Source organism: Ambystoma mexicanum, chromosome 10 (genome assembly GCF_040938575.1).
Source record: "Ambystoma mexicanum isolate Mex_15411 chromosome 10, UKY_AmexF1_1, whole genome shotgun sequence".
Classification (NCBI taxonomy): Eukaryota; Metazoa; Chordata; class Amphibia; order Caudata; family Ambystomatidae; genus Ambystoma; species Ambystoma mexicanum.
This window is the reverse complement of record NC_090932.1, coordinates 1648015809-1648039880: the sequence shown is the minus strand read 5'-3', so window position 1 is coordinate 1648039880 and position 24072 is coordinate 1648015809. Positions and strand designations below refer to the sequence as shown.

The window sequence follows — 24072 nt, the reverse complement described above, 5'->3', positions numbered from 1 at the left end:
CCATGCGAATGTTGAGGAGGATGGCCTCCTGCATCTACCTAGTTCCACACACACACGTCTGCACCCCATGCAAGAGTGGCTCTCGAGCCAATGGTGTCAGGCCAACGGACAATGGGACGATCTACTGGTTGTCGCGGCAGCCCTCGTTCAGTCACTGCAGTGGTGGTCAAGGGAAAACTTCATGCAGGGGAAGACCTTCACCACCCCTGCAGTAGTAGCCACAGACGCATCTGACGGGGGCGGGGGGTGGCTCACCTCCTTCATCAGACGGTACACAGCGTGTAGGCCCCAGCAGTAGCATCCAACCCCATAATCCTGTTGGAACTGCTGGCAGTGTTCAAGGCTCTGAAAGCATTCAAACACAGCTGCAAGGGAAAACAGTCTTAGTCCTCACGGACAGTACCACGGCCATGCAGTACCTAAACAAACAAAGGGGCACTCACTCTCCAGGGCTATCCAAACTGTCACAGAACATATGGAAATGGGCTCTCAAACACAAGATGTTCCTCCTGTCACAACACGTTCCAGGGGAACTTAATCTTTTGGCAGGCGTTCTCATCAGAGACTTCCCATTACCCGTAGAGTATGCGTGGCAATTACACGCAGACATGGTTTTCAACGTCTTCACAGACTGGGGCGTGCCAGAGATCGACCTTTTCCCAACTCTGGAGAATGCACAATGCCTAGATTACGTCTCCAGGTACCTGCAGAACCGCTCCAAGGGGGAATGGTCTCTGGATAACATGGTCAGGGAAATTTGTCTACACTTTCCCTAGATTCCCCTGCTCAAAAAGATAGTGCACAAGATGCACCAAAAGATAGTGCACAAGATGCACCAAGAGCCAGTCACAAAGATCCTGGTGGCCTCGATGTGGGCCCACCAACTTTGCTTTTCCCATCTCATGGCAATGTCAGTCTTTCCACCCAGGAAGCTGCCATGCCTCTACAACATGCTGTCGCAGGACAGGGGAGAAACACTTAATCCATGCACTCAACCAGACATTGCTACTCCAGCAAATGGAAGCGCTTTGTCATCTGGCGCAATGGAAAGAGCATTAATCCGATTGAATGCACTCCAACACATATTGTGCTACACCTAACTCACCTGCTACATTCGGGCCTAGTTTTCAATTCCCTAAAAGTCCACTTAGCTGCACTTTTAGCAGACACCACGTACCAGAGGAAGTATTGTGGTGGAAAATTCCAGTAATGAAGGCTTTTATGGAGGGGGAAAAGAATTCACTGCCCCCATTGTGGCGGGGACCTGAACGTTGTACTTACCAGATTAATGAACCGTTTGAACCCTTTGAACCGATGCATCAGGCTAACCTTAAAGCACCCACCTACAAGACCACCTTCTTGGTGGAAATCTCATCAAAAAGGAGAGTTGGTGAACTGCAAGCCCTTTCAGTTCAAGACCCATTTGTTGTGATTCGCCAGGATAAGGTGGTCCTGTGCACTCACCCACAATTTGCCACTAAATTCATTTCAAAGTTCTATGTGAACCAGTCCATAGAACTACCCACCTTCTTACAGAACCCCCACAAATGTGGCATAAAGAAGCCTTCAAACACTAGATGTGAGGAGAGAGGTGATCTATTACCTGGAAAAGACAAAACAAGTAAGGAAGACGCACCCCTTTTTCATTTCAGTGGCAGCTGGCAGAGAAGGGGGACCCTGTCTATAAATCGGTGATTTCAAAGTGGATAGTGAACTGCATCGCTAAGCTACACTCTTGCTAAGAGAGATCTGCCCTTCACACCCAGAGCACACTACTTTGGGCACAGGGGCTACCATAGCATTCATTGCAAATGTTCCTCTTGAGTCCATTTGTAAAGCAGCAACCTGGAGTTCTGTACATGCCTTGTTGGGGAGAATTCTCAGATATGCGAATTCCTTTCTACCTTAGAGACCCCCAGCACTTTTTAATGGACTTCAGGACTTTTAATTTCTAACCTGGAGAGAATGAAACCTTTTTCCCCCCACTCTCGTATTTTTATGTGATTTGGACTAGGTTTCTTTTGACTTTGGAGTCTGACAAACTCCATAGGCATCATCTTGACATTGTGACACACAGCACCTTAAGTGCAGTGGCACAGGGAAGTCTCTTAGATTTCCCAAAGGTTTAAATACCTTCTCTTGGTGAAACTACTGTTAGGAAGAGCAGTGAAGTGAAATTGACTTTACTTACATTTTGTAACTTTCTACACCCAGCCCACACTGTTACAATAGGATGCTTGTGGGGTTACTCTATCACCTTAGTCTAGTTTCTCATGAAAATGTTTGTTGCCCTTTCTACAATTAATGGCTGGTGGCAATGGTTTACTTTCCCTACCATTGTGTTTTTTACCGCCGGCTGCAATTGCAGCTGCAGTAAGACGCCCATGGGTGCCCATTTTATCAAAATGTCCCGGTCTTCTTTTTTCGCCATTTCTAGTTTGAAAGGTCCTTCTTGAAATGTAATCTGCATGCCAAACCAAGTTTGGTCCCTTTGTTCGTTGTGTCTTTGGGATTTACTGGTGAAGCCCATCCCATCCCAGGCTCCAGCGTGTCGGGCAGGGGCAGGAGGGAGGTGCCTGAAACTCCCTGTGCTTAATCCCCTTGGTTACAGGAATGCACCCAAAGGTGATTGGCCGGCTGGCTGTCATTGCAGGACAGCTACCCTGTTGTGAGCGACAGCTAGGCTTCGAATGAATGGGAGAAACCTGCATAAAAGGTGAGGCTTTTTGGTGGGACCAATCAACCCCGAAGTAAACTCGTCTGGGCATCCTCTCAGAGCTGGCTGTACTAATATTACTGCTGCAGGAACCGATTGCCAGGGAGGGGAACACCAGATCGAGTGTATCGCTTTTAAGTCTGACCTGAGCTCCAGGAAGATCCCAGACTCCCTTGAAGCGGGACTGACGAAGCATGAGCCACCTCAAGAGAGTGCTGGACTTCAGGTGAGAGGAAAGTCTATAAAGGTATCCGAGAGCCGCGGTGGTGCTGTTTGCAAGAGCCGTGAGGAGCTGAAACCAAGTGCCGCTGATCTGAAGTTTGCCCATTGCTGCTGCCAACCTTGCATTCTTAGTGCAGCAGTCCCCAGTCGTCCTTCCTCTTGTCCCCACGACTGAGGCTCAGGAACAAAGGATCTGCAGACCTGCACAGGAACAGAAGCCAGCTGGATCCAGTTTTCTTCAAACCAAAGGTACTGTAAAACTAAGGGTACTTACCTCTTATTGTGTAGCCTTGATAGCTCTCAGTTTAGACTTGTCTTGGTTGCTCTTACAGAGTTGCTTGCAGCTTTGCTCCTCGCAAGCCTTCCTGCTTGTGGGCCTAAAGTGATTTCATTTCCTACAAAGAGTTCTAAAACATTGTTCAAGACTTTTTACCTACCTGCAAGAAGTGTTTCAGCTCACCTAGACTTTTGCTCAACTGACACTGACTGTCCTTGCTCTTTGAAAGACTCTTACCTCTGACTTAGTGCTTTGCCTAAAGGGTTAATTTACCTTACAGTGGAGGGCTTGAAAGGTACTTACCTGCCTAAGAATATTTGTTACCCATTGTTTTCTCCTTCTAAAAACCTTTGCCTTCAACATCCCACTCAGTATTCCTCTAAATGTGCCAGTGATAAATCAATGTCCAGTGTCCTAGTTATTTGTCAACTGAGGGTGTAGGAAGCGTCTGCCATCCCCAAATGGGTATCAACTGATTTAGTGAAACTGTGTGTGTATTTATTGAAGTATATTTTGTATTGTATGATTGCTCCCTTCTAAAGAAGGCTTATTCAACCGACTATTAAATTAATAATTGGTTAATCAAGAAACATTGTGTTTAAGTGTTTATTTGAATAACGGTCATTGTGAAACTGTGTTACAGCCCACATTGACACCTCTTGAAATAATCCTGGCTGCTCTCTACCAACCTGTGTAGTACATGATTATACCAAAGGTTGGGTTAACGATTGCCAAGAGGACAAGGCTGGTGCAGTCTCCCACTGGGTACTGGGTACAATCTTGCCAAATACATCTTTACACAACATTGTTGCCTAGATTCACATGGGTCTGATTCTTGGCTGGGACAAGCAGTGCCAAGACATCTTTTTGCTACTGTTCCTTCAGACATCCCACCACCATCTCTGGGTACTGCTCGATAGTCTATGCACAGCATGTGATTCTAAGCAGCTCAACAAGCATCAGAAGACCTGCATTACTCACCGTAATAGCATTTCTCATGATTGTATCTGCTTAGATTAACATGTGCCCGCCCTTCCTCCCGTCATGGAGTAGATGGAACATGGACATCTTACACCTTCTCTTCTGTATTCACTCACGCTGGTCATAAGGTTCCCTCACGGCAGAAAAAATACATTCAAATGGATTGTGTCCTCCAACGCATTCCATATCTTTGACATTTAATGTCCACAGCTGTGCACTTCGGAAACTTTTACGGCAGAGGGCGTCCTGTGTCCAAGTCGGGTCAATGTCCCTCGAAGTCCTCTGTCGAGGGCGACGTTACTGGATGTTATAAATAGGACGAACGTTGCCCTTAGCCTCAGTTCCGTTTTTTTCCGTGAACGTGTTACTTCGTAGAACCCGGCACGCCTTGTGTGCATCATTACAATGTCTTTCTCTTCGACCCCTCCGACTCCGCGGTCTGGCTTCAAGACCTGTCGGGACTCCAAGTCGAAAGTCGCTCACCAAACTCCACCGCATTTGTTTGTGGTGCCTGGGCGAGTCGCACGACACCCACAACTTCTCAAAATGCCAGTCGCTGACTGCCAAGGCCTTGCGGAAGGGGTAGCTCCAGGTAGGTAGGGGCTCGAAGCCTGTTAGGCATTCCACATCTTTGCGTTTGGGCCCGGAAGGTATTTTCTGTTGGGAGCATGGCCTTGAAATCGGCCAACTCCACGTGTGCCTTGGCACTCTTTACACAGATTCTGTGGAATTGTTTCTTTTTCGGCTGAGCGTATTCCTTAGGGGGAAGAAAGGGATGGGTTCCTTGTTATCGTCCAGGATGGCAAGGATGCCATGTGAGTCCCTTCAGTCGGGTTTGGATACGGCCGACAGTGTGAGCCGGTCCATGGCTGCAAGCACTGTTATACGCAGATTTGCATGGTTGCGGAGGTCGGGGTTTGCTCCGGATGTGCAGGCCCGTCTTCTGAACATGCCCTTTGATGGCGCACATTTGTTTGGCAGCAGGGCTGACCATAGCCTTGAGAGGTTGCAGACCTCAAAAGCTGCAGCAAAATCTTTAAGCGCCACGGTGCGTCAACCAATGCCTTTTCGTCCTAGGGATAGCAGTGGCGGGGAGGTTCCTTTCATTACTACTCCTCCTTTAGTAGAACGAGAGGGGCCGCCAGTCAAAGGGGCGAACGAAAAAGTACCCGTGGTGGTCTGGGAAATCGTGGTGCCAAAGCCGCTCAGGCATCAGCCTCTTTGCCTTCAGTCACTGCCGCAGCCGCTTCCAAACATTCATGAGGCCATGTCTATGGTTCGCCGGTTGGGGGTGCCTTCCCTTCAGCGGCCTCCCGACAATCCACCGGGGAAACACTCTTAGAGTGCGGATAGGCTCCTTGCACAGGAATTCTTGTCCCTGCTGGAGAAAGGCACCATAGAACTGGTGCCTGTAGCGCAGAGGAACAAGGGATGGTATTCCCCTTATTGTTTGATCACAAAGAAAGACTGGGGATTGAGACCCATCATGGACTTGAGTTGGTTGAACAAACTTCTCAGGAAGGAGAAGTTCAAGATGGTCACTCTTTGTCAAGTCCTCCAGGCCCTTCAACTTCAGGTTTGGTTGGTTTCTCTGGACCTCAAGGATGCTTACTTCCATGTGCCGATCCATCCCGCGCACAGGAAGTACCTGAGGTTCGCGGCTGGCGACTTGAACTTTCAGTTTCGGTTCCTGCCGTTAGGATTGACCTCCGCCCGAGAGTCTTCACCAAGCTCATGGTGGTGGCAGCGTACCTTGGGCGGGGAGGCGGTTGGGAGGGGGGAGGGGCGGATTCACATCTACCCCTACCTGGATGAATGGCTCATCTGGGCGCGCTCTCCCGAGCTAGCTTTGGATCATCTCGGTATCACCTGCCGCACCCTCCACAGGCTGGGCTTCTCCCCGAATTTAAAGAAGTCGCACCTGACCCCTTCCCAACAGCTCCAGTACATCGGGGCTGTTTTGGACACGTCCTTGGTGAAGTGTTCACCTCCGAAGGTAAGGGCTCATCACATTGTGCAGATCGTGGGCAAGTTTCAACATGCCCAGAGTCTCCCCGCTTTAGAGTTATTAAGGTTGCTCGGCCTCATGGCTTCCTGCATTTTTCTGGTGCCAGAGGCCAGGCTGCGGATGAGATGTCTGCAATGGGTTGGCAAGATGCAGTGGTCGCAGTTCTCCGGGAAGATGACGGATCCTGTTTAGATCCCACGCTCGGTCTCCCAGGACTTTCTGTGGTTGGTGAATGAAGGGAACCTGATGAAGGGGGAACAGTTTTGGCTACCGTGGCCGGAGTTGATTGTAGTGACGGACAGTTCCCTCACAGGATGGGGCGCTCATGCCAACAACTTGACCGCCAGCGGTTGTTTGTCTCTGTCGGAGTCCAGACTCCACATCAGTCTGTTAGAGCAGTCTGCTAGCCTTGAAGGCTTTTCTGCCCTCGGTACGGGCGAAGAGTGTCCTGGTCATGACGGACAACACAGTGGCCATGCAGTACCTCATCAAAAAAGAGGGTGCAGGGTCACTCCCGTTGTGCAGACAGGCAATGCAGCTCTGGTTCTGGGCCATCCAGCATTAAATGTCGATCTCAGTTCATCCAGAGGTCAAGACTCTCAACCTTCACGCTTGGTATCTGAAAGGTTGAGGTATAAGTATTGGGACCACCCGGATGACTTGATGGAGGTGTTGCTTTCGGCCAGGCGCCCTGCAACAAAATCCCTGTACCGTTGGCGTAAGTTCTACGACTGGTGCAGGGATCACAATGTTGATCCTTTTCAGTGCTCCAGTCCTATGGTTTTGTCTTTCTTACTTTCTTTGGCCCACAGGGGCCTTCAAGTTGGTATCATTAAGGGTTACCTGGCGGCGCTATCTATCTTTAAGTGCTCGTCTGAAGAATGCTCTTACTTTAAGATTCCCTTAATGTCTCAGTTTCTTAAAGGACTGACTAATGTATTCCCACCGTCCCCTTTCCAGGTGCCGGTTTTGGATTTGAATTTGGTTTTGAAGTTTCTCATGAGTGCTCCGTTTGAACTCTTGTCCTTTGAGATTACTGTCCTTCAAGACTGTTCTTGTTTGCAGTTACTTCAGCTCGCTGAGTGAGTGAATTGCAGACACTTTCAGCTAAGCCACCCTTTACTGTGTTTCGCAAGGACAGGGGTTGTACTGCGAGTACGTCCTTTTCTACCGAAGGTAATCTCTGAATATCATTTGAGTCAGAAGGTGGTTCTTCCTTCTTTCTATCCTCCTCATCCTGGTAAGGAAGAGGAGCGTCACCATGGGTTAGATCCTAGGAGAGCTCTGAGCTTTTACATTTCTAGGATGTCCAGGGTCAGAGTGGACGATCAACTCTTTGTAGGATATGCTGGTCACTGATGCCAAACAGACCTTGTCCAGGTGGATTATCCTTACCATTACGGAGTGTTACTGGTTGGCGGGTAAAGACCTAAGGGTTGAGAGCTCATGCCACTAGGGGCGTGGCTACTTCCACCACCCTCCAGCGAGGTGTTGCTATTAGGAATATTTGATGCCGCTACATGGGCTTCCATCCGTACATTTGAAAAACATTATTCCCCGAATACAATCCATGGTCAGGATATGGTCTTTGGGAAGGCGGTTCTTTATTCCGCAATCTAATTGGGTATTCTAAATTTTTTTCCCTCCTCCATTTACTGGTACTGCTTTGGGAGTCTGTCAAAGATGTGGAATGCATTGGAGGACACAATCCATTCGAAGAACAAGTTACTTACCAACTGGTAACGTTCTTTTGACTGGATGTTCCTCCAACGCATTCCACATCGCCCTCCCCGCCTGCCCCTCAGGACAATTTACTATGCGATTGCAGCTTCCGTTTCTGCAAGGCTAAATGCAGTCCAGCAGGCATCAGACTGGTGTTGCACGTTCTGGGGGGGGGGGAACTTAAGCTGAGACTACAGGCGCTGTGCATCCTATTTATAACATCCTGTGACGTCGTCCTCGACGGAGGCCCTCGAGGCACATGGACCTGGCGCCATTGACGCAGGATGCTCTCCGCCGAAAAAGGTTCCAAAGTGCACAGCTGTGGACATTACATGTCAAAGATGTGGAATGCGTTGGAGGAACATCCAGTCGAAAGAATGTTACCAGTTGGTAAGTAACTTGTTCACTTCAGCCCGCCCAAAATACAGTAACTATTGTTTTAAAAATAGCCTAGGAGTATTGATTTCTGCCTTCCCATATTTCATTTTTTAAACAACCAATGCACATTAATTTTTAAGCTATATCTTGCTGCAAAGCATGCTCTGACCTTATGTCAGTTTTCTGTGAATGACTGTTGATTCTGACTTGACACTAGGAAGTTTAATTTTTAAAAGCTGTTAATGTTGTCTCACTTTGTTTTTTCTTTACAGGTGGAATGCCTCCTACTGTACAGATGACTGGGCAGAAACCCAGCCAGCAGCAGTATGACCCTTCGAAGGGGCCTCCGGTGCAGAACGCTGCAAGCTTGCACACACCTCCTCCCCAGCTACCTGCGAGGTTGCCGCCCCCTGGCATTCCTATCCCCTCTGTTACTGGTGCTATGCAGCTGGCCCAGCTGCAACCACAGCAGCAGCAACTACAACAGACATTGCCACAGCAGCAACCACAGCATCCACTTCTGCAACAGCAGACACTGCAACAGCCACAGCAGCTGGAGACCCCAGTACAACCACAACCCCCAGTGCAGGTGAAAAAAGAACCACAGGCTGTGCCCATAACTACACCTATCCAGAACCAGCACCCTGCATCGCTTCACCAACCTCTGCAGACAACGTCGCTGCAAACCCATATGCAAGGGAAAGCGCAAGCACAAGCGGTGCCTCTTCAGACTCCAGTGCAGCAGCATCAGGTAAATGGACAAGCACGTGGGTATCTTGGGATGCGACGAAAAAGGTGTCTGCTGCAAACTATCTAGGTTCACGGTAATGCCATGAAATGTACCCATTTGCGCTAGAGGAAAAGCTACATTAGGAGTTTCAACAGGTCTCTAATGGAAGGTGATGCTCACACAGTGAGTGTGCACAAACCTTGTACTCTTTTACTCACATTAGAATTTGAAGATGATTCAGTGCTTGATCAAGCAATTTAGTGTTTTTATGATAGACCTGTATAGAGAGAGCACAAGAGATCTTACAAATGGTTGTGAGATGTGTTTGTTGCAGTTCTTTGGAAGTCCCATTGGCTGTAAGCTTTTTTGTACTGACTTGCGGTATCTGCCGCTGTGTATAAGCATGTTTCCCCTTAGTCCCTACATTTGCAAGATTCTTTGCCCAAAGGTCCTAGAACCTTGTGCAATCCCTTTTTAGGAACTATTTTATATCTCAATGCTTTCCTCCATAGACTTCTGTCGGGCACCATTTCTGCTTTGCTTACCTTGCCTTGTGCTTATTTTATGGGGCGACTGATCAGTCCATAAGACTATCCTTGCTGAGAGACTCTTTATGGATGTTCTGCATGTGTACAGCTGCACACACCATTCTGAAGTAAAGTACGGTTGGGATACTTTTTATCCATAGTTACTTTTTGTAACTTTTGGGTTACAAGATTGGCTGGTCGCAGTGGATATTTTCCTACCGGGTTTTGAAGTTTTACTTGTGCACTTTTGCAAATACCGCAATTGGCTATTAAGAGTTGCTTACACTCTATAAGAGGGCTGTACCACAAGATTCTTGTCTGTTCTTTGGCTGTATTATTTTTGCCCGCCTTCCTTGATTGGAATTGCCTTCTATGGAATGCCCTTTTCCTAGGAAGCTGCAGGTTTCGTGGGTGAAGGTGTCCCTCTGTCCCTTAATGTCAGGGACGATTGTATGTCCAGTGGCTATTCACTATTGGATAGCCATTGCCAGTTTGAATGGTGCAAAGATCACACTACTCTGAAGCTCCTGGACTGTGTGCCTGACAGATGCTTTTTGCTGTCTTGACGTGTTGCATTCCAGGCCCCCTCAGCCTGTACTTCTGTCTGTAATCGTCCTTCCTGGCCGGTCCTGTGACACAGTGCAAACATCACATCAGTCCCTGGTCTGCCTGAGAATAGGACTGACAGGACCAAACCAGAATGTTAAGATGGATTTTGGGAGGGCACCCTATTATGAACAGCGAAGACTGAGGGGTTAGCCAAAACCCAACTGAGGGGTTAGCCAAAACCCAATCTATGTGCAAGGTAGCTGAGCAGTCGAGGCTTGGTCTCAGGAAATGTGTAGAGTGGTCTAGGGCTACAATGAGTCCACACAGCACCAGTAATCCCAGTAAAAGAGTACATCTAATAAATTGAATTATTAATCAGGCCTTTACACACCAAGCATATATAAATGACAGGTAGGTAGTGTCACACAAATCCTTATAAAACACATACACCATCAGGCGAATTGGAATCAATTATCGGTGCAATGCAGGCAAGTAGTTTGAAGGAAAATAGGCAGAACTCTTCAGAACCAATACAGATAGAGCTTCCCTCAATCATAAGTCAATCCTAAACCTTGTGCCCAAACGTAGTCCGTTCCAAGAAAATAACTTCTTCAGGTAAGTTTAAATAGAAAGAATGCAGTGGTCTGTGCTGGTGCTTATTGAAAGTTCCCAAGTTAGATAAAAGTTCAGTGAAGTTCAGGTGGGTATTCAACGCAGTCCAACACACTAGGATAGGGCTAGTGAAAGATCCTTAAACCAATTTACACTCCCAAAGCTCAGGTCAGTGAGTTTGGTGCCTGCACTTTAAACCCAATGTAACTCTACGGGAGGACAGGCGGAGACAGAAACTGGTATGTTACCCCTCCCACCCTCAATGACTTTGATTCATCCAGAGACTACTGTAGGTGTTCCAGAGTCTGTCTGGGACACAATCTTCTGTGCTTGGTCTGATTGCACAGTAATTCTTATTGAACTGAATGTGAAAATGGACATGTTAAGCAATTGGGCATTTAAGCAGAAATGGACCAAAGTCGTGATGTGTGATAAGTTGGAGCGAAAGATGGGTGATGATTTTAGTTGAGACTGATGCTGTGAGCTCAGTTACGCAAACAGGGAGCCAAACGTTGACAATATCAGATCCTAAAGTACTGGTCGATCAAGAAGGTTTGGGGGTCGATATGGCTACGTTGGTTGTTGATTTATCGAATATTGTGGTAATTCTTCAAGCCACTCCACCACCAACTAGAAAGGCTTCAAAAAAGTCTAAAAATGGTAGCAAAAAGCAAGTTAGAGTTGGTTCTAGGAAGTTCATGTATGACTTGTATAGAGAAGGGGTGGTGGAAGTTGATGCACCTGAACTGAATGTGGTGCAGGAAGCGCCCAAGGATGACATCACTCAGTGGGTTTACGTTTATCAACACACAATGCCACCCAAACAGATACAAGCAAGTCCCTCCCTGTTGATTTGACCTCACAAAATCCCAATGAGCAACAGAATAAAAACAGCAAGGTTTTTCCCCCTCTAAAGAAGGGGTTGAAACATCCAGGGAGGATATGAAAGGTGTTGCCCTAGATGTTCCTCAACCTATTGTGGGTGGTGAGAAGCATATCGACTTGGCATGTCTGGGTTGTGGATCAGTCGCTGATGGACTTTAGGCAAGAATTGATGTAGTAACACTGGGGGGACTACACCACCCTTGCCCTCTTGGTATTAGGTAACCCACCTATTGGTATAGGTCTGTACCACACAAGTTGGTAGAGTGACTAAGCACTCTCTCAAGGGGGGTAAATGTGAGCTGTAGCAATGAAATCCACCAATACAAGTATCACAATAACACTAAACGCAAGGTTTTTAGTTAAAGTAATTATTTAAGTCATTTTTAAATAAGCATTCTTTACCCCTTTAACTGCCATGGGTATTCCCCCTCCCCCCGTGCCAGGGCCTTTTTTGGTGATTTCGGTATGTGGCCATTCAATGGCTTGTAACTTTTTTGTTACATGAGATATCTCGGCCAATTTTGGCTCCTTTATTTCCCACATGTAGGTGGTCGTAACGCCACCCAGGAATCCTAGGTTGCTGTAAGGGGGGGGAGGGGAGGTGAGAGAAAATAAGCACAAAGGGCGAAAACTTTGGGTTTTTCAAAAAAATGCCAATAAAATGATGTACAAAGAAGCCTGTGGTTTTTTTTCTTGTAAGAGCTAGGAACAAATGGTTTGCTGTGCTGAATTCCCCAATTTCCTGGCTTTCAAGAACCGGTTGAGTGGAAACGGAAAAATATTATTTTGATGTGATTATCAACTGTTTTATAAGAGGTAGGCGATTTTGTCAATTTTTGTCAATTGGACATGCATGGACGGAATGGGAGAAAAGGGTAGGAAAGCCGAATTGGAGGACAGAAAGGCATATATTTCTGAAAAGTAGACCTAATTCCAAGTTTAGGAAGGGGTGATTTGCGTAGGTCAGGCAAACACTAGGTAGGGGAAAATGCCATAGATTGGGGGAAAAGCGGGAAAATGACAGAAAAAAAGGTATGTGTTGGACATGGCTGGCTTGGTACGGAAATGGCTTCTATGAATTTTGAGAAAAGCAATGCTCTGCTACATTCCCCCGACTCTTGCAGTTAGGAAAGCACACATTGTAGAGTTTTACAAAACAAGCAGTACCACAAGCCAAATACTGAGCCATGGTACACAGGAGTTTTACGCTCACGGCCTGAACAGATGCACTTTGCATGTGTAAATCGGGAAAACCAATGTGGTGAGGAACGACAAGCACACATTTTTTTGAAAGAGCACAGGCAGACCTTTTCAAGGGTAGGTGACTTGTGCAGGTTACAAAAGTGTATGGTGCCTAAAGCAGCGACTAAATGTAGGTCACATTTGGGAAATGAAAGGGTTGTGTGACAAAGGGCACCAGCAAATGGGTCACAACGTTATGAAAACCACACAAACACAACTAATGTTATACCTTCCCGCAGTCTCACAGGTGTGCCGATGAATACGGTACCTCACATTTGTGGGTGCACCTACCTGGGCGCCAAGGGGAAAGCCTAAAACACAGGTAACCCCAAGTCTGTTTTGACACCTGAATTTCACACTTTCTCCAGACAAGCGCAACATACAGATATGGGCCTCGGGTGTCCAAGCCACCAAGGAAAACAGGGAACCAAATGCATTTCCGAAAGGACACCCGTGGGAATCCGCAGAGGTATGATTTGTGCACATCGGCCCAGAATTTATTAACCCAGACACCCCTGCAACGTCCGAAATGTGGGGGGAAAAAATGCATTTTCCGCACATTTCACTCGGCTCACCCATCGAAACACGCCGCCAACACATGGCCTACCGTCCCGCGTTCACAGGTGTCCTGATGAAAACGGTACCTCACATGTGTGGTTGCACCTACCTGGGCGCCAAGGGGAAAGCCTAAAACACAGGTAACCCCAAGTCTGTTTTGACACCTGAATTTCACACTTTATCCGCACACCATACAGATCTGGGCCTCGGGTGTCCAAGCCACCAAGGAAAACAGGGAACCCCATGCATTTCCCAAAAGAGGACACCTGTGGGAATCTGCAGAGGTATGATTTGTGCACATCGCCCCAGAATTTATTACCCAGTACCCCAGACAAAGTGAACATTGTGTTTTTCCCCCACCAAATATCGCACTTTGTCAGGGATGATGGCTAATAAAAACTGGGGCAATTTGTGCAAGTCAGACCTCTGTGCATTCCCACGGGTGTCCTCTTTTGGGAAATGCTGAAGGTTCCCTGTTTTCCTGGCTGGCTTCGACACCCTAGGCCCAAATCTGTAGGTTGCCCACATGAACAAAATGGGCAGTGGCGAAAGGCTTGGGGTTACCAGCGGGTTACCCTTTTCCTTTTGCGCCCCCGGTGGGTGCACCCACACACGTGAGGTACCTTTTTCGTCGGTAAAAAGCGATCCAGTTTTTTCCATTTTTTTCTTTGTTTACGAAACTTGCCTTGGCGCAGAGGGGCACAGTGGTGTGCCAATCTGGCCCCGGGGTGCCCAAACCTTACTGCCCCACCCACTGGGAGGCCTGTCCCACAATTTTTGGGGGCCCCTCTCCCCCTCACCCCAAATGGGTGGCAGGGGCACCTCATGCAGGTCTCCCTGGGCCTCCTACAAACGGCTGGGTAAGGTACACCCCCCTCCATTTGGGGTGGGGGAGAGGGCCCCCAAAAACTGTGGGACAGGCCCCCCAGTGGGTGGAGCAGTAAGGTTTAGGCACCCCGGGGCTAGATTGGCACACTAATGTGCCTCTCTGCGCCAAGGCAAGTTTACAAAGGAAACAAATGAAAAATGGTACACTACACTTTAGGGCGGGCTGAGGGGAACCCTAAACCGCCAGGTAATTTTCTAATGTAATGGGTGATGACCCTCTACCCCCCCACACCAAATAAAGGGGGGGGCATCTCATTCAGCCCCATTTCCCCTTGGCGTGAGGGGGAGAGGGCCACCCCCCTTTTCTGTAAAATATGTCTAGTGGCCCCCCCACTCCCACCCAAAATTCCTTTTTTTTTTGTTGTTGTGCTTTTTGTTTATTTTGCCCCTTTCCATGGGGGCAGATGATCAGTCATCTGCCCCAATGGTTGTACACATGTGCTCCCATGCTTTGGGGGCCGGGAAGGGGGTGGCTGCTTACTTGAAGCAGCCCCCTCACCCCGCGTCACAAACAGATCTGTATTGATCCAGTGACATTGCTGCCCACGGATCGCGCACCCTGCGCCCGATCAGCGGGCATCAATGCCACACAATGGGTATCGTTGTAAAGGGGAGAATCTCCCCTTTCCAACGATATCCACCTCGATCTCCGGCTTGAAATACAGCCGGAGATCGAGGCGGAGAAAGGTGAACACTCACCTTCTGTTTTCACTGCAGCAGGCCGAAATGGCTGCTGCGGTGAAAATTACTTTCACGCCAACATGCTTTACGCACGCCGCCTTGAAACTGAAGGTAATCCAGCACCTTGGCAGTGAGGAACATAGCCCGGGGTTTGTCTCTGCGCGCCAAACCAGGTTTGGTCCCTATGCTTGTGTGCCTTTGGCGGGCTTCAGGACTGAAGACCCCTTCTGGCGTCTGAGTGTCTGGGGTGTGCAGGAAGTGAGGGAGGAGACCCAAATGCACTCTGGCATGATTGGCTGGCTGACTCGCCGCAAGGGCAGCCACCCTGCTGAGTGAGTGACAGCTAGGCTGGAATGAAAGGGAGTGAACTGTTTAAAAGGCGAGTCTCTTGGACTGGAAAGCAGAGTCGACCACTGGAAGGAAAGAACCGAAGAGCTGGAAGAGGACGGCTGCTGCAACTCCTGGACCGTTGGTTTGCCCGGTGAAGCCCTGCTGCAGGTCTGAATTGCCAAGTTCATCTCGACAGAGAAGCCCCTTCTAGGACGACTTCTTCCTTTGAGTTGGTGGGACCAATCAACTCGTAAGCCACCTGGATACCATTCTCAAGTCTGGTTGGGATTAACCAGGGAGAGGGATACCAGCTTGTGTGCTTGAATCTACAGCTACTGGAACTGAAATGACTCCATCTTGTTTGCTTTTTTGTCGATGCAGTGCAGGAGTCCCCCGACGTCCTCCCTCTTGTCCCGATTACTGAGGCTCAGGAACAGTGAGATCTGCAGGACTTGCCAGGAACCAACATCAGCTGCATTTTGTTATTCATATTAAGGTACTGTCAACCCGATTGAGAGAACGCCACTCTTGCAGTGAAAGTTTGTGAAACTTTCCCAATTTACAGGCCTAATCAGCTTGTGACCCGACATATGATTCTTTTTCGCCTAAACTACTTCTGAGAACTTTTGCAAAGACCGTTTGATACAGAACTACTCTTTCCTATCCAGAACACTAGCCCATTGACTTTGGCCTGGCCTATTGACTTGAACTCTTCTGGTGAACTGAAATTATTTGCACTGTCTAACAAGTATATGTGATCTATTCTACTTACCTTGTCCTTTTTGCTCACTTCTAAGTAACTGAACTGCCATTTGGCTCCTATTTCAGGGGAGCTCAAACTGTCTCTTTAAGAGTTTTGTATTGAAGTGTATTGGTATATAATAATTTGTCTTCTGGTAGTGAAATGTTTTCTAAATGATTGTGTAATACATTGTTTTACCAAGAAACCTTGAGTATAAGTGTTTACTTTAAGCACTGTGATTGAAAGTCCTCTGTGTAACTACTTGTACTGCTCACATTCACTCTTGCGATAAGCCTGGCTGCTCAGCTCACTACCAAAAACTGTGTTACAGACTTATACCAAAGGTTGGTTTGGCTAACGGCCATAGTCCTAATTGTGTGTAGTGGTCCTGAGGGTACTGCATGCAATTCTGCCTTACTGTGTATGGCGAATCTTCAAAACAGTATTGACTGTAGGAGTGAGTCTTGTTTTTCTTACTCGGCTGAGGCTGAAAACCCCAGAAGATACTGAAAGAAATGGGTAGCCATCTTTCAACGTGTGTTGTAGTAGTTAGACCAACATTCGAGCGAAAATGTCGACTTTCGAACTTCCATGAACCTATGCTGATGTTTAATAGAGAGTTGGAACTAGCTATTTTGATTCTCCTGTATTTTATATGGCAATATGTTTCTGATAATTTCTGGTCGTGTTTATTGCAGAGATGCAGCTTTTGTTTAGTATACTCAGCTGAGGCAGAAAAACCCGGAAGATGCCGATAAAACCGGGTGACAATCTTTGAAAGTGCGCTTTAATATTACAGTGACGTTCGAGAGGGAATTTAGACTCTTGAACGTCATTAGACTTATATTGGTGTTTGAAGGAATATTTGAAATTACTATTGTAATTCTCCTTTTTTGTGGCAATATGTTTATGATCTCTGGTCATTTGAGAGGAAACAAAGTAGTACTGATAAGATGCCCTTGGCAAACCTGGATACATTTCTCTATGATCTGTATAAGTAAAACATGGCTTGCCATGGTGATCCCTGTAAATTGCTGGGATATCTGTAGTCCATTTTAATATGCAGATTATCTAGATTACATGGAGTTATCATGCAGATAAATATAACTGATGTTCTATTTAGATGTATAGCTCAATCCTCAAAAAGGATGTTCGATCTGTATGTCATTAAAGGAGAACACTATTTAGTGATGAATCTTCTCCTAATTGCATCTATTGTTTTTATTAGAACCGTAATAGGAGAGGCTCTAGTTTCTTATTTTACATCGAGCGGCTTTCTAGTTTCCCCTTGCTCAGGATTTATCTAGTTCCTTCGGAGATTAATTCTTATCACAACTGACTACAGTTAAAAGCTAATTGGGTTTGATTTTATGCCATTCTATGGCTTCATTGAGTCCTCTAATATCGCTTCTTGTCCAATAGATGAACTCTTGTACTTTCACAGGCAATTTGTTTCTTATGGCTGGAGTTTCCCCTTTAACTGTCATGCACACTGTCCATTTCAATTCTTCAAAGCTGTGTTTTTTTTTCTCCATAAAGTGTTTTACCATCGGTGCTTGTACTGTTTTATTTTTTCAGGCAACTTTATTGTTCAATTATGTGTTTTGATCTTCCCGTTAGTGTTCCCTATGTAGATGAATCCACAGGGGTAGGCGATCATGGAGACTACGTGGTCAGTTACAATTGGAGAAATCTTTCTGTATCCAGATTTTATTGGTGCCGATGTCTATCTCCTTTGTTTTAGTTGTCATTTTACGTACAGTGCACCGTCCGCAGTGGTAGTGTCCTGTGATTGGGTCTAATCCCCATTACCTAGTTATGCTTTCCGTAGGTGAATTTTAGTTTTAAGCCTACATCTACTGACACAATTGCCGATAGATGGTAGTGCGGCCCTGTTATTAAAGGCCCGTTTTGCAGCTCTTTTAATTCGTTTTTTAGGGTAACCTCTCTTTTTCAGTTTATTCTTTAATCTCTGAGCTTCTTCATAAGAGGCTGTGTGGCTGCTATTTCGCTTTCTCAGTTGATCCTTTCCAAATTACCATGATGTCATCTATGTATCTAGACTAGGCCGTTGTGGTGTTCAAAAGGGTTGGTCGCATAAATGAATTGTTTCTCGAAGAATTCTACGTATACATTCGCTAGACTCTGGGCTGAATCTATTATACCCATTTTTAAGAATGGTGAGCAGGGAGATCCATGTATAGTGCTGCTTAATGCGGATGGTAAAATCTTTTTGGCACTCATTTTTGGTAAATTGAAGGCTTGGGCCATGGAAAATGCCATTATCTCAATCTCCCAAACTGATTTCCGTAAAAGGATGGCAACCAACATAAATGGCCTTGCCCTTTCAGTACTTAAGAATAGATTAATTATGTCTTCAAAGTAGAGGCCCTTGACTTTTTCAGCGGCCATGATAGATGTTTCAAAGGCTTTCGATATGGTAAATCACCAAGTGTTACGGCGTAAATTAAAGAATTGGAATATACTGTCTGACCTTCTTGCTATATTGGAAGATATACATTTAAAAACAATGGTGAAAGTTAGGCTCGATGCCGCAGGTAATCTTACAGATATCATTACCAGAAGAGGCCTCAGACAGGGCTGCATTCTTGCGCCCTGCCTTAACTTATATCTTGCTGACTTTGGAAGTCATTACGAGAGACTGAGTTAATCATTCTGAAAATGGGAGGTTCCAGCATCAGCTGGTTGACATATGCAGATCAGCGGTTTTATTGGACTCCACCCCTATCGGACTGCAAAGATTAATATTGCAATTATTATGGTTAATTACCAAGTCGTTCTAATTCAGTTACTATCAGCCTCAAGAAACCAAGGGGGGCAAGATCCTTTTGGTCTTTGGATGCGTTAGGCAAGATTGTATGCAGTACCCCTGTGGGAGACTACACCATTCTTGTCCTCTTGGTATTAGCTAACCCAACTATTGGTATAGGTCTGCAACATACAAGTTGTTAGTGACTGAGCAGCCAGACCCCTCTCGAGGGGTAACTGTGAGCTGTAAAGCTGTAGCATTGAAATCCACCAATGTTAATATACAAATAACACACAAGGTTTTCTAGTAAAATAATTATTTAATGGTCCGTTTTAAATGAGCCTTCTTTAAAAGGGCAATATGCAACAACAATAATACACTTCATAAGTTTCTCAATCAATATAAGCAAGCAGATATTTGTTTGAGATGCTTCATACACACTTCCCACACCATGAGGTGACTTCAATTATTAGGACAGTATTGCCATTTATATATCACGTTTTGTACTTGGTGACATTCTGAGCTTAGAAGATGGGGAAGGAAAACGGGGAACAGGTTTTCAGAGCATGTGAGCACTTTTCAATCTCACAGTGAAGTCTAGATTAGTTCTTATCCAGCAATGCAAGTTAAATGTATGCACCACCTTTGAGGGACAGTTAGAATCAAAGTGAATGGTTCAGAAGAGTCAATTTGAACAAGGTCTACGGGGCTGAGGCTCTTCTTAGATAGCACAAATGTCTTGCACAAAGTTAAAGGGTTTGTAAAGAAATCACTGTTGGGCCACAGTCTGTTAGGCTTTTGGAAGAGAGAGCGGGGATCAACTCTGCAAAAAGCAGCTACTGCAAGTCTCAAGTTAGTGAGATAATGCAAGCTACAGACAAGAGGTAAGTACCCCTTAGTCAAGACAGTACTTTAGTTTTGAAGATGATCCAGCTGGCTACTGTTCCGGTTGCTGTCTTGCGGATCCTGGGTTCTTGGGCCTCAGTCGTGGGGAAAAGCCGGAGGACGTCGGGAGGACTCCTGCACTGCAGTTTGAAGGTAGTTGGCTACGGGCTCTTTTTAATTCAGCGGCACTTCAAGGTTTCAGCTATCGGCAAATAGCACCACTGCGGATCTTGGACACTTGATGGGCTTCCCTTGCTCCTGGAGTCCAGCACTCTGGTGATGTGAATCAGGCATAGGTTGTCCTGCTTCGGGAGGGTCCTCTGGATCTTCCTGGAGCTCTCGTCCGGCTTAAAGATGATTCACTTGACTATGGATTTCTCGACCCCTGGCACTCGGTTACAGCAGCAAAATAGTACAGCCAGTTGGGGAAGGTCCTCAAGCAAAATTCGTCTTGGGGTTAATTGGTCCCACTAACCCAAGGGAAGAAGTCGTCCTTTCCGGGGCTTCTCTAGTCGATTCCAAATTGGAGCTTCACTGCAGCAGGGCTTCACCAGGCAGTTCAACGATCCAACAGGGTGCAGCAAGCTTCTCTTCCAGATTCCTTCGTTGGATGTTTCGTCCAGTGGTCGACTCTGCCTTCAGTCCAAGAAACTCTGCCTTTTTATGCATGTTTCTCCCATTCATGCACGGCCTGGCTGGCACTCACACAGCAGGGTGGCTGTACTGCAAGGATGGACACCCAGCCAATCCGCACTGGGTGCATTCAGGTAACCAAGGAGACTAAGGACAAGGAGTTTCAGGCACCGCCCTCGCTCCCCGCCTTGCCAGACACACTGGAGCCAGAGGCGGGTTTCAGCGCTGAAGCTTGCCAAAGGCAAAACGTAACAAAAGGGTTTAACCTGGTTTGGCGCGCAGAGTAAACCCTACCAAAGAATTCACAAGCAAGAAATGGCGAAAAAAGGCATCCTGGGCCGTTTTGACAAAATGGGCACCCATGGGTGCACTACTGCAGCTGAGGATTCTGTCTGCGGTAGAAATGCACAGTGGTAGGAGAAATAAACCACTTCCACCAGCCATTAGAAGTTGTGAGGGTAACATAATGTTTACATGAGTAAATAGGAAAAGGGGCTACTGTACTAGACCTACATAGGAATAACAGGTAATTAAAGTCAATTTCACTTTACTGCTCTTGGGAACAGTAGTACACCCAAGAGAAGGTATTTAAACCGTAAGAGAAATCTAAAGGATTTCTGACACTGCACTGAAGATGCTGTGTCACAATGCAAAGGTAGATGCCTATGGAGTTGGTCAAATTCCAAAAACAAAAAGTGGAGTCCAAATCAGATCAAAAATACTGGCGAGAGAAAAAGGTCTCGCTCACTCCAGGAGTAAAGCTCCTAGTCCTAAAGTCCAGCAAAAGAGCTTGGGCTCTCTAAGGTTGAAGGGAATTAGCACATAAATGAGAATTCTCCCTAACCGGATGGAATCGGAATTGTAGAAAGGAAGGATGCCATTTATTTGGGTTGTCTGTTGGCAGATACTGAATAGAATTGTGAACAAGTTAGATCTTTTGGTTCATCAAATGAGAACAATTTACATGAAACATTGTAAATGCTCAATGAAGCTGCTTCTAAAATTCTATATAGGGAAGGTGGTTCCTAAATTATTATATGGCCTTGAAATAGATTCAGCCGCTCGCTGGAAGACCGGGTGTGGAAGAGTGTTGTGGGTCTTCCTAAATCCATGCCCGTGGCTTCTATTAGATATGCGTAGGGTTAACCTCTCTTCTAGCTTGTTTTAATCTGAGGCTAGTTAGGTTTATTTGAAAAATTCAAGACCCACTGAAAAATTCCTTATATGCTGTCATCCATGAGCAGTTTGATGGGTGTAATTGAGTTATTAGTTGCTATGAAAAATGGGCTAATATTTTAGAACACTGTGGGCAAGGTTGGAATGACCTAGTACTCTACTCTGTAGGGGTAAAAAGATAAAGGAGATGGACTGGATTGATACGCTCAAATTAACCAGGTCATATAAAATTCATCCAACTTTCTCAAAGGTAGATCCATCTTTGGGTTTGTAACGCAAGTATTTTTAGTCCAATTTCCTAGCTTCTACATTATAGATCAATTCCTGCGCTTTCGGCTGAATTGTTTGGCAACTGAAGAAATCCAATACATTCGGTCCATACTTGGGAAGAATGATATTAATTGTTGCTTCTGTAAACAGGAAGGTGTCATTCAGAATGTCCCTTGTTGGAAAGAAATATTTGGGACGCTGCATGAATGCGGGTCAGGAGCTATTCCCAACTACTGAAATAATCTAAATGTTGGAACATTTAGGTATCTGTAAAGCCAAGTGATTGGATGGTCTCAAAACTGTTCTTATGACTTTTTAGATTGTTGGATTTGTATATAATGCAAGAATTTTATGTATAACTAGATTGAAATTGATTCTTATTATTGTAGTTTACGATTATTATTCTGATGCTTAGTCACATGCTGTGCATATAGTCTGCAATCTTGTGGTAATTGCAGAGTATGGCATCTTGTCTTTCGAGGATCAAAAGGGGTTTGTAACACCATCCCCAACATATAGCGTACCCAAGATCCTTCACGCGTCTAGGTCCCTGGGATTGCTTTTTTCTCCCCAAGTAGCTGGTCGCCCTATGTGTAGCTCGAAAAATTGCTAATACATATTTGTCTACGACCTCAGTCGTTTAATATTCCTCCCCTTCACCTCCTACTTAACCAACGTCGAAGGCCGTGGAAGAAGACTCCAGACTTCGGCAGTTGGTGCTCTGGTTGATGCTGTCGACCGCATGGCCTTGTCCCTCCGGCCAGGCTTACACAGTAGGGAGAGTGGGGTCCGGGGCTCCGTTTCTTTTCAAAGATGCATTTCCTTCTCCCATCTTTTCCCCTTCTGGTTTTGCTGTCGCTATTAACCTGCACTATGGACGGGACACCTTTTTTAAATTTTGCCCTTCTCACAACGGCAAGTACCCTTGGAAAGACACAACGGAGGTGTAATAAGTGTACCTCGATCACCACGAGGAGACCTGTCAGTCTTGCAATGTTTTATGCCCCAAGACAATAAAAGAATGGCGCGTAAAATGGTGGGTGCCCTATGCCATGCAGCAGGCCGAGGTTAGGACCCCCACCCCCGCAGGTGCCTCGATTGACGAGGTGAGCAATAGCTGTGGTACTGACGCAGAGGCCATTGACCTATCTTCGGAGCAGCCACACTCAGAGGTGGCCCGGCAGGTAGGCCACCAGTTCTGCTCTGAGTATTGTACACTCTGGTGACAGGGATGCACACAGCCCCCTGGGCCTCCTCGACCGACTCGTCGGGGATGGCCAAAGACGCCAACGGGTACGCCAAAACCTTTGACGGACCCACCGATCCACAGGGCCGGCCACCCTCCCTGCAACAGTCTAGGCAGCATGCGTCCGGGCACTCAAGTCACAAGGGCGTCGGCACCTATCTTCATAAGAGCACTGAGCTGCCTCTTAAGAGCGCACCCGCGCCTAAGGCTTCGGCAAACTCAAAAACAGCGACAGAACTGCTAGGGCCGTCTAAATCCGTTCCAGATGCGCCAGAGATCCGCGAGAGTCTCTCAAACATTTGAGTGGCAAATAGGCCTAAAGAGACGTCAAAGGACACGTCCAGACGTCAAAGGTCAGGAAGAAAATTCTGAAGGTTCCCAGCCCTTATCTAAGACTGTCAGACAAGACTCTACAGCCTAGGGACAAAGGTCCCCAAGAACCCCCCCCCCTCCCTCCCCTTTGTTTTCAGACCCCTCCATCATCCTTGTGGACCAGGGACAGGTTTGAGGTGTAAATGAATAAACTTTCTAAATGTGTGGCCTTTTCACTAACGTATATCACCCTTAAAAGGCCTAGACAGGAAGACTTCTATCCTACTATGTCTAAATTGCAAATTACTTCCAGCCACACTTCTGATGAAGTGGTGTTTGATATGACCGAACCAGAGTAGGATCCTCAGAACCCTTCTGAGCAGGGAGATTATCCTTTTGAGGAGCCTATAGACCAGTCCCCAGATTGGGGTGATGAGCAGCCAGTGGGCGAAGCACCATGGCTGTCACTGTTCACTACCCTGGATCCAGACACATTGTTTATAGATCCTCCCGCTTCACCCTCTATAAAACAGGCATCTCCCATCAATGGCATTCAACACTATCCTGTAAAAAAGCGGCAGCACACTTTCAAATTGCCACTTGCGAGGCGGTGCAAGACACTGACTTCGTAGAAGATATTTTGAAAAAGAAACCTCCTTCAAACAAGGAAATACCTCTGTTAAACTCATCAAACGTTGTATCGCCCCTTCTTTGCTGACTCCATTGCAAACA

The 24072-nt window shown here is 46.5% G+C and overlaps 1 protein-coding gene across 6 annotated transcripts in view; it reads left to right on the top strand.

Moving 5' to 3' along the window:
* EP400 (E1A binding protein p400) overlaps positions 1 to 24072 on the top strand; it is a 1542855-nt gene that overhangs the window by 155651 nt on the left and 1363132 nt on the right. For all 6 annotated transcript variants that reach the window (XM_069620067.1, XM_069620064.1, XM_069620063.1 and 3 more), the window contains one exon: positions 8577 to 9055. In XM_069620067.1, coding sequence (XP_069476168.1) covers positions 8577 to 9055 — 479 coding nt within the window. The remainder of the gene's footprint in view (positions 1 to 8576; positions 9056 to 24072) is intronic.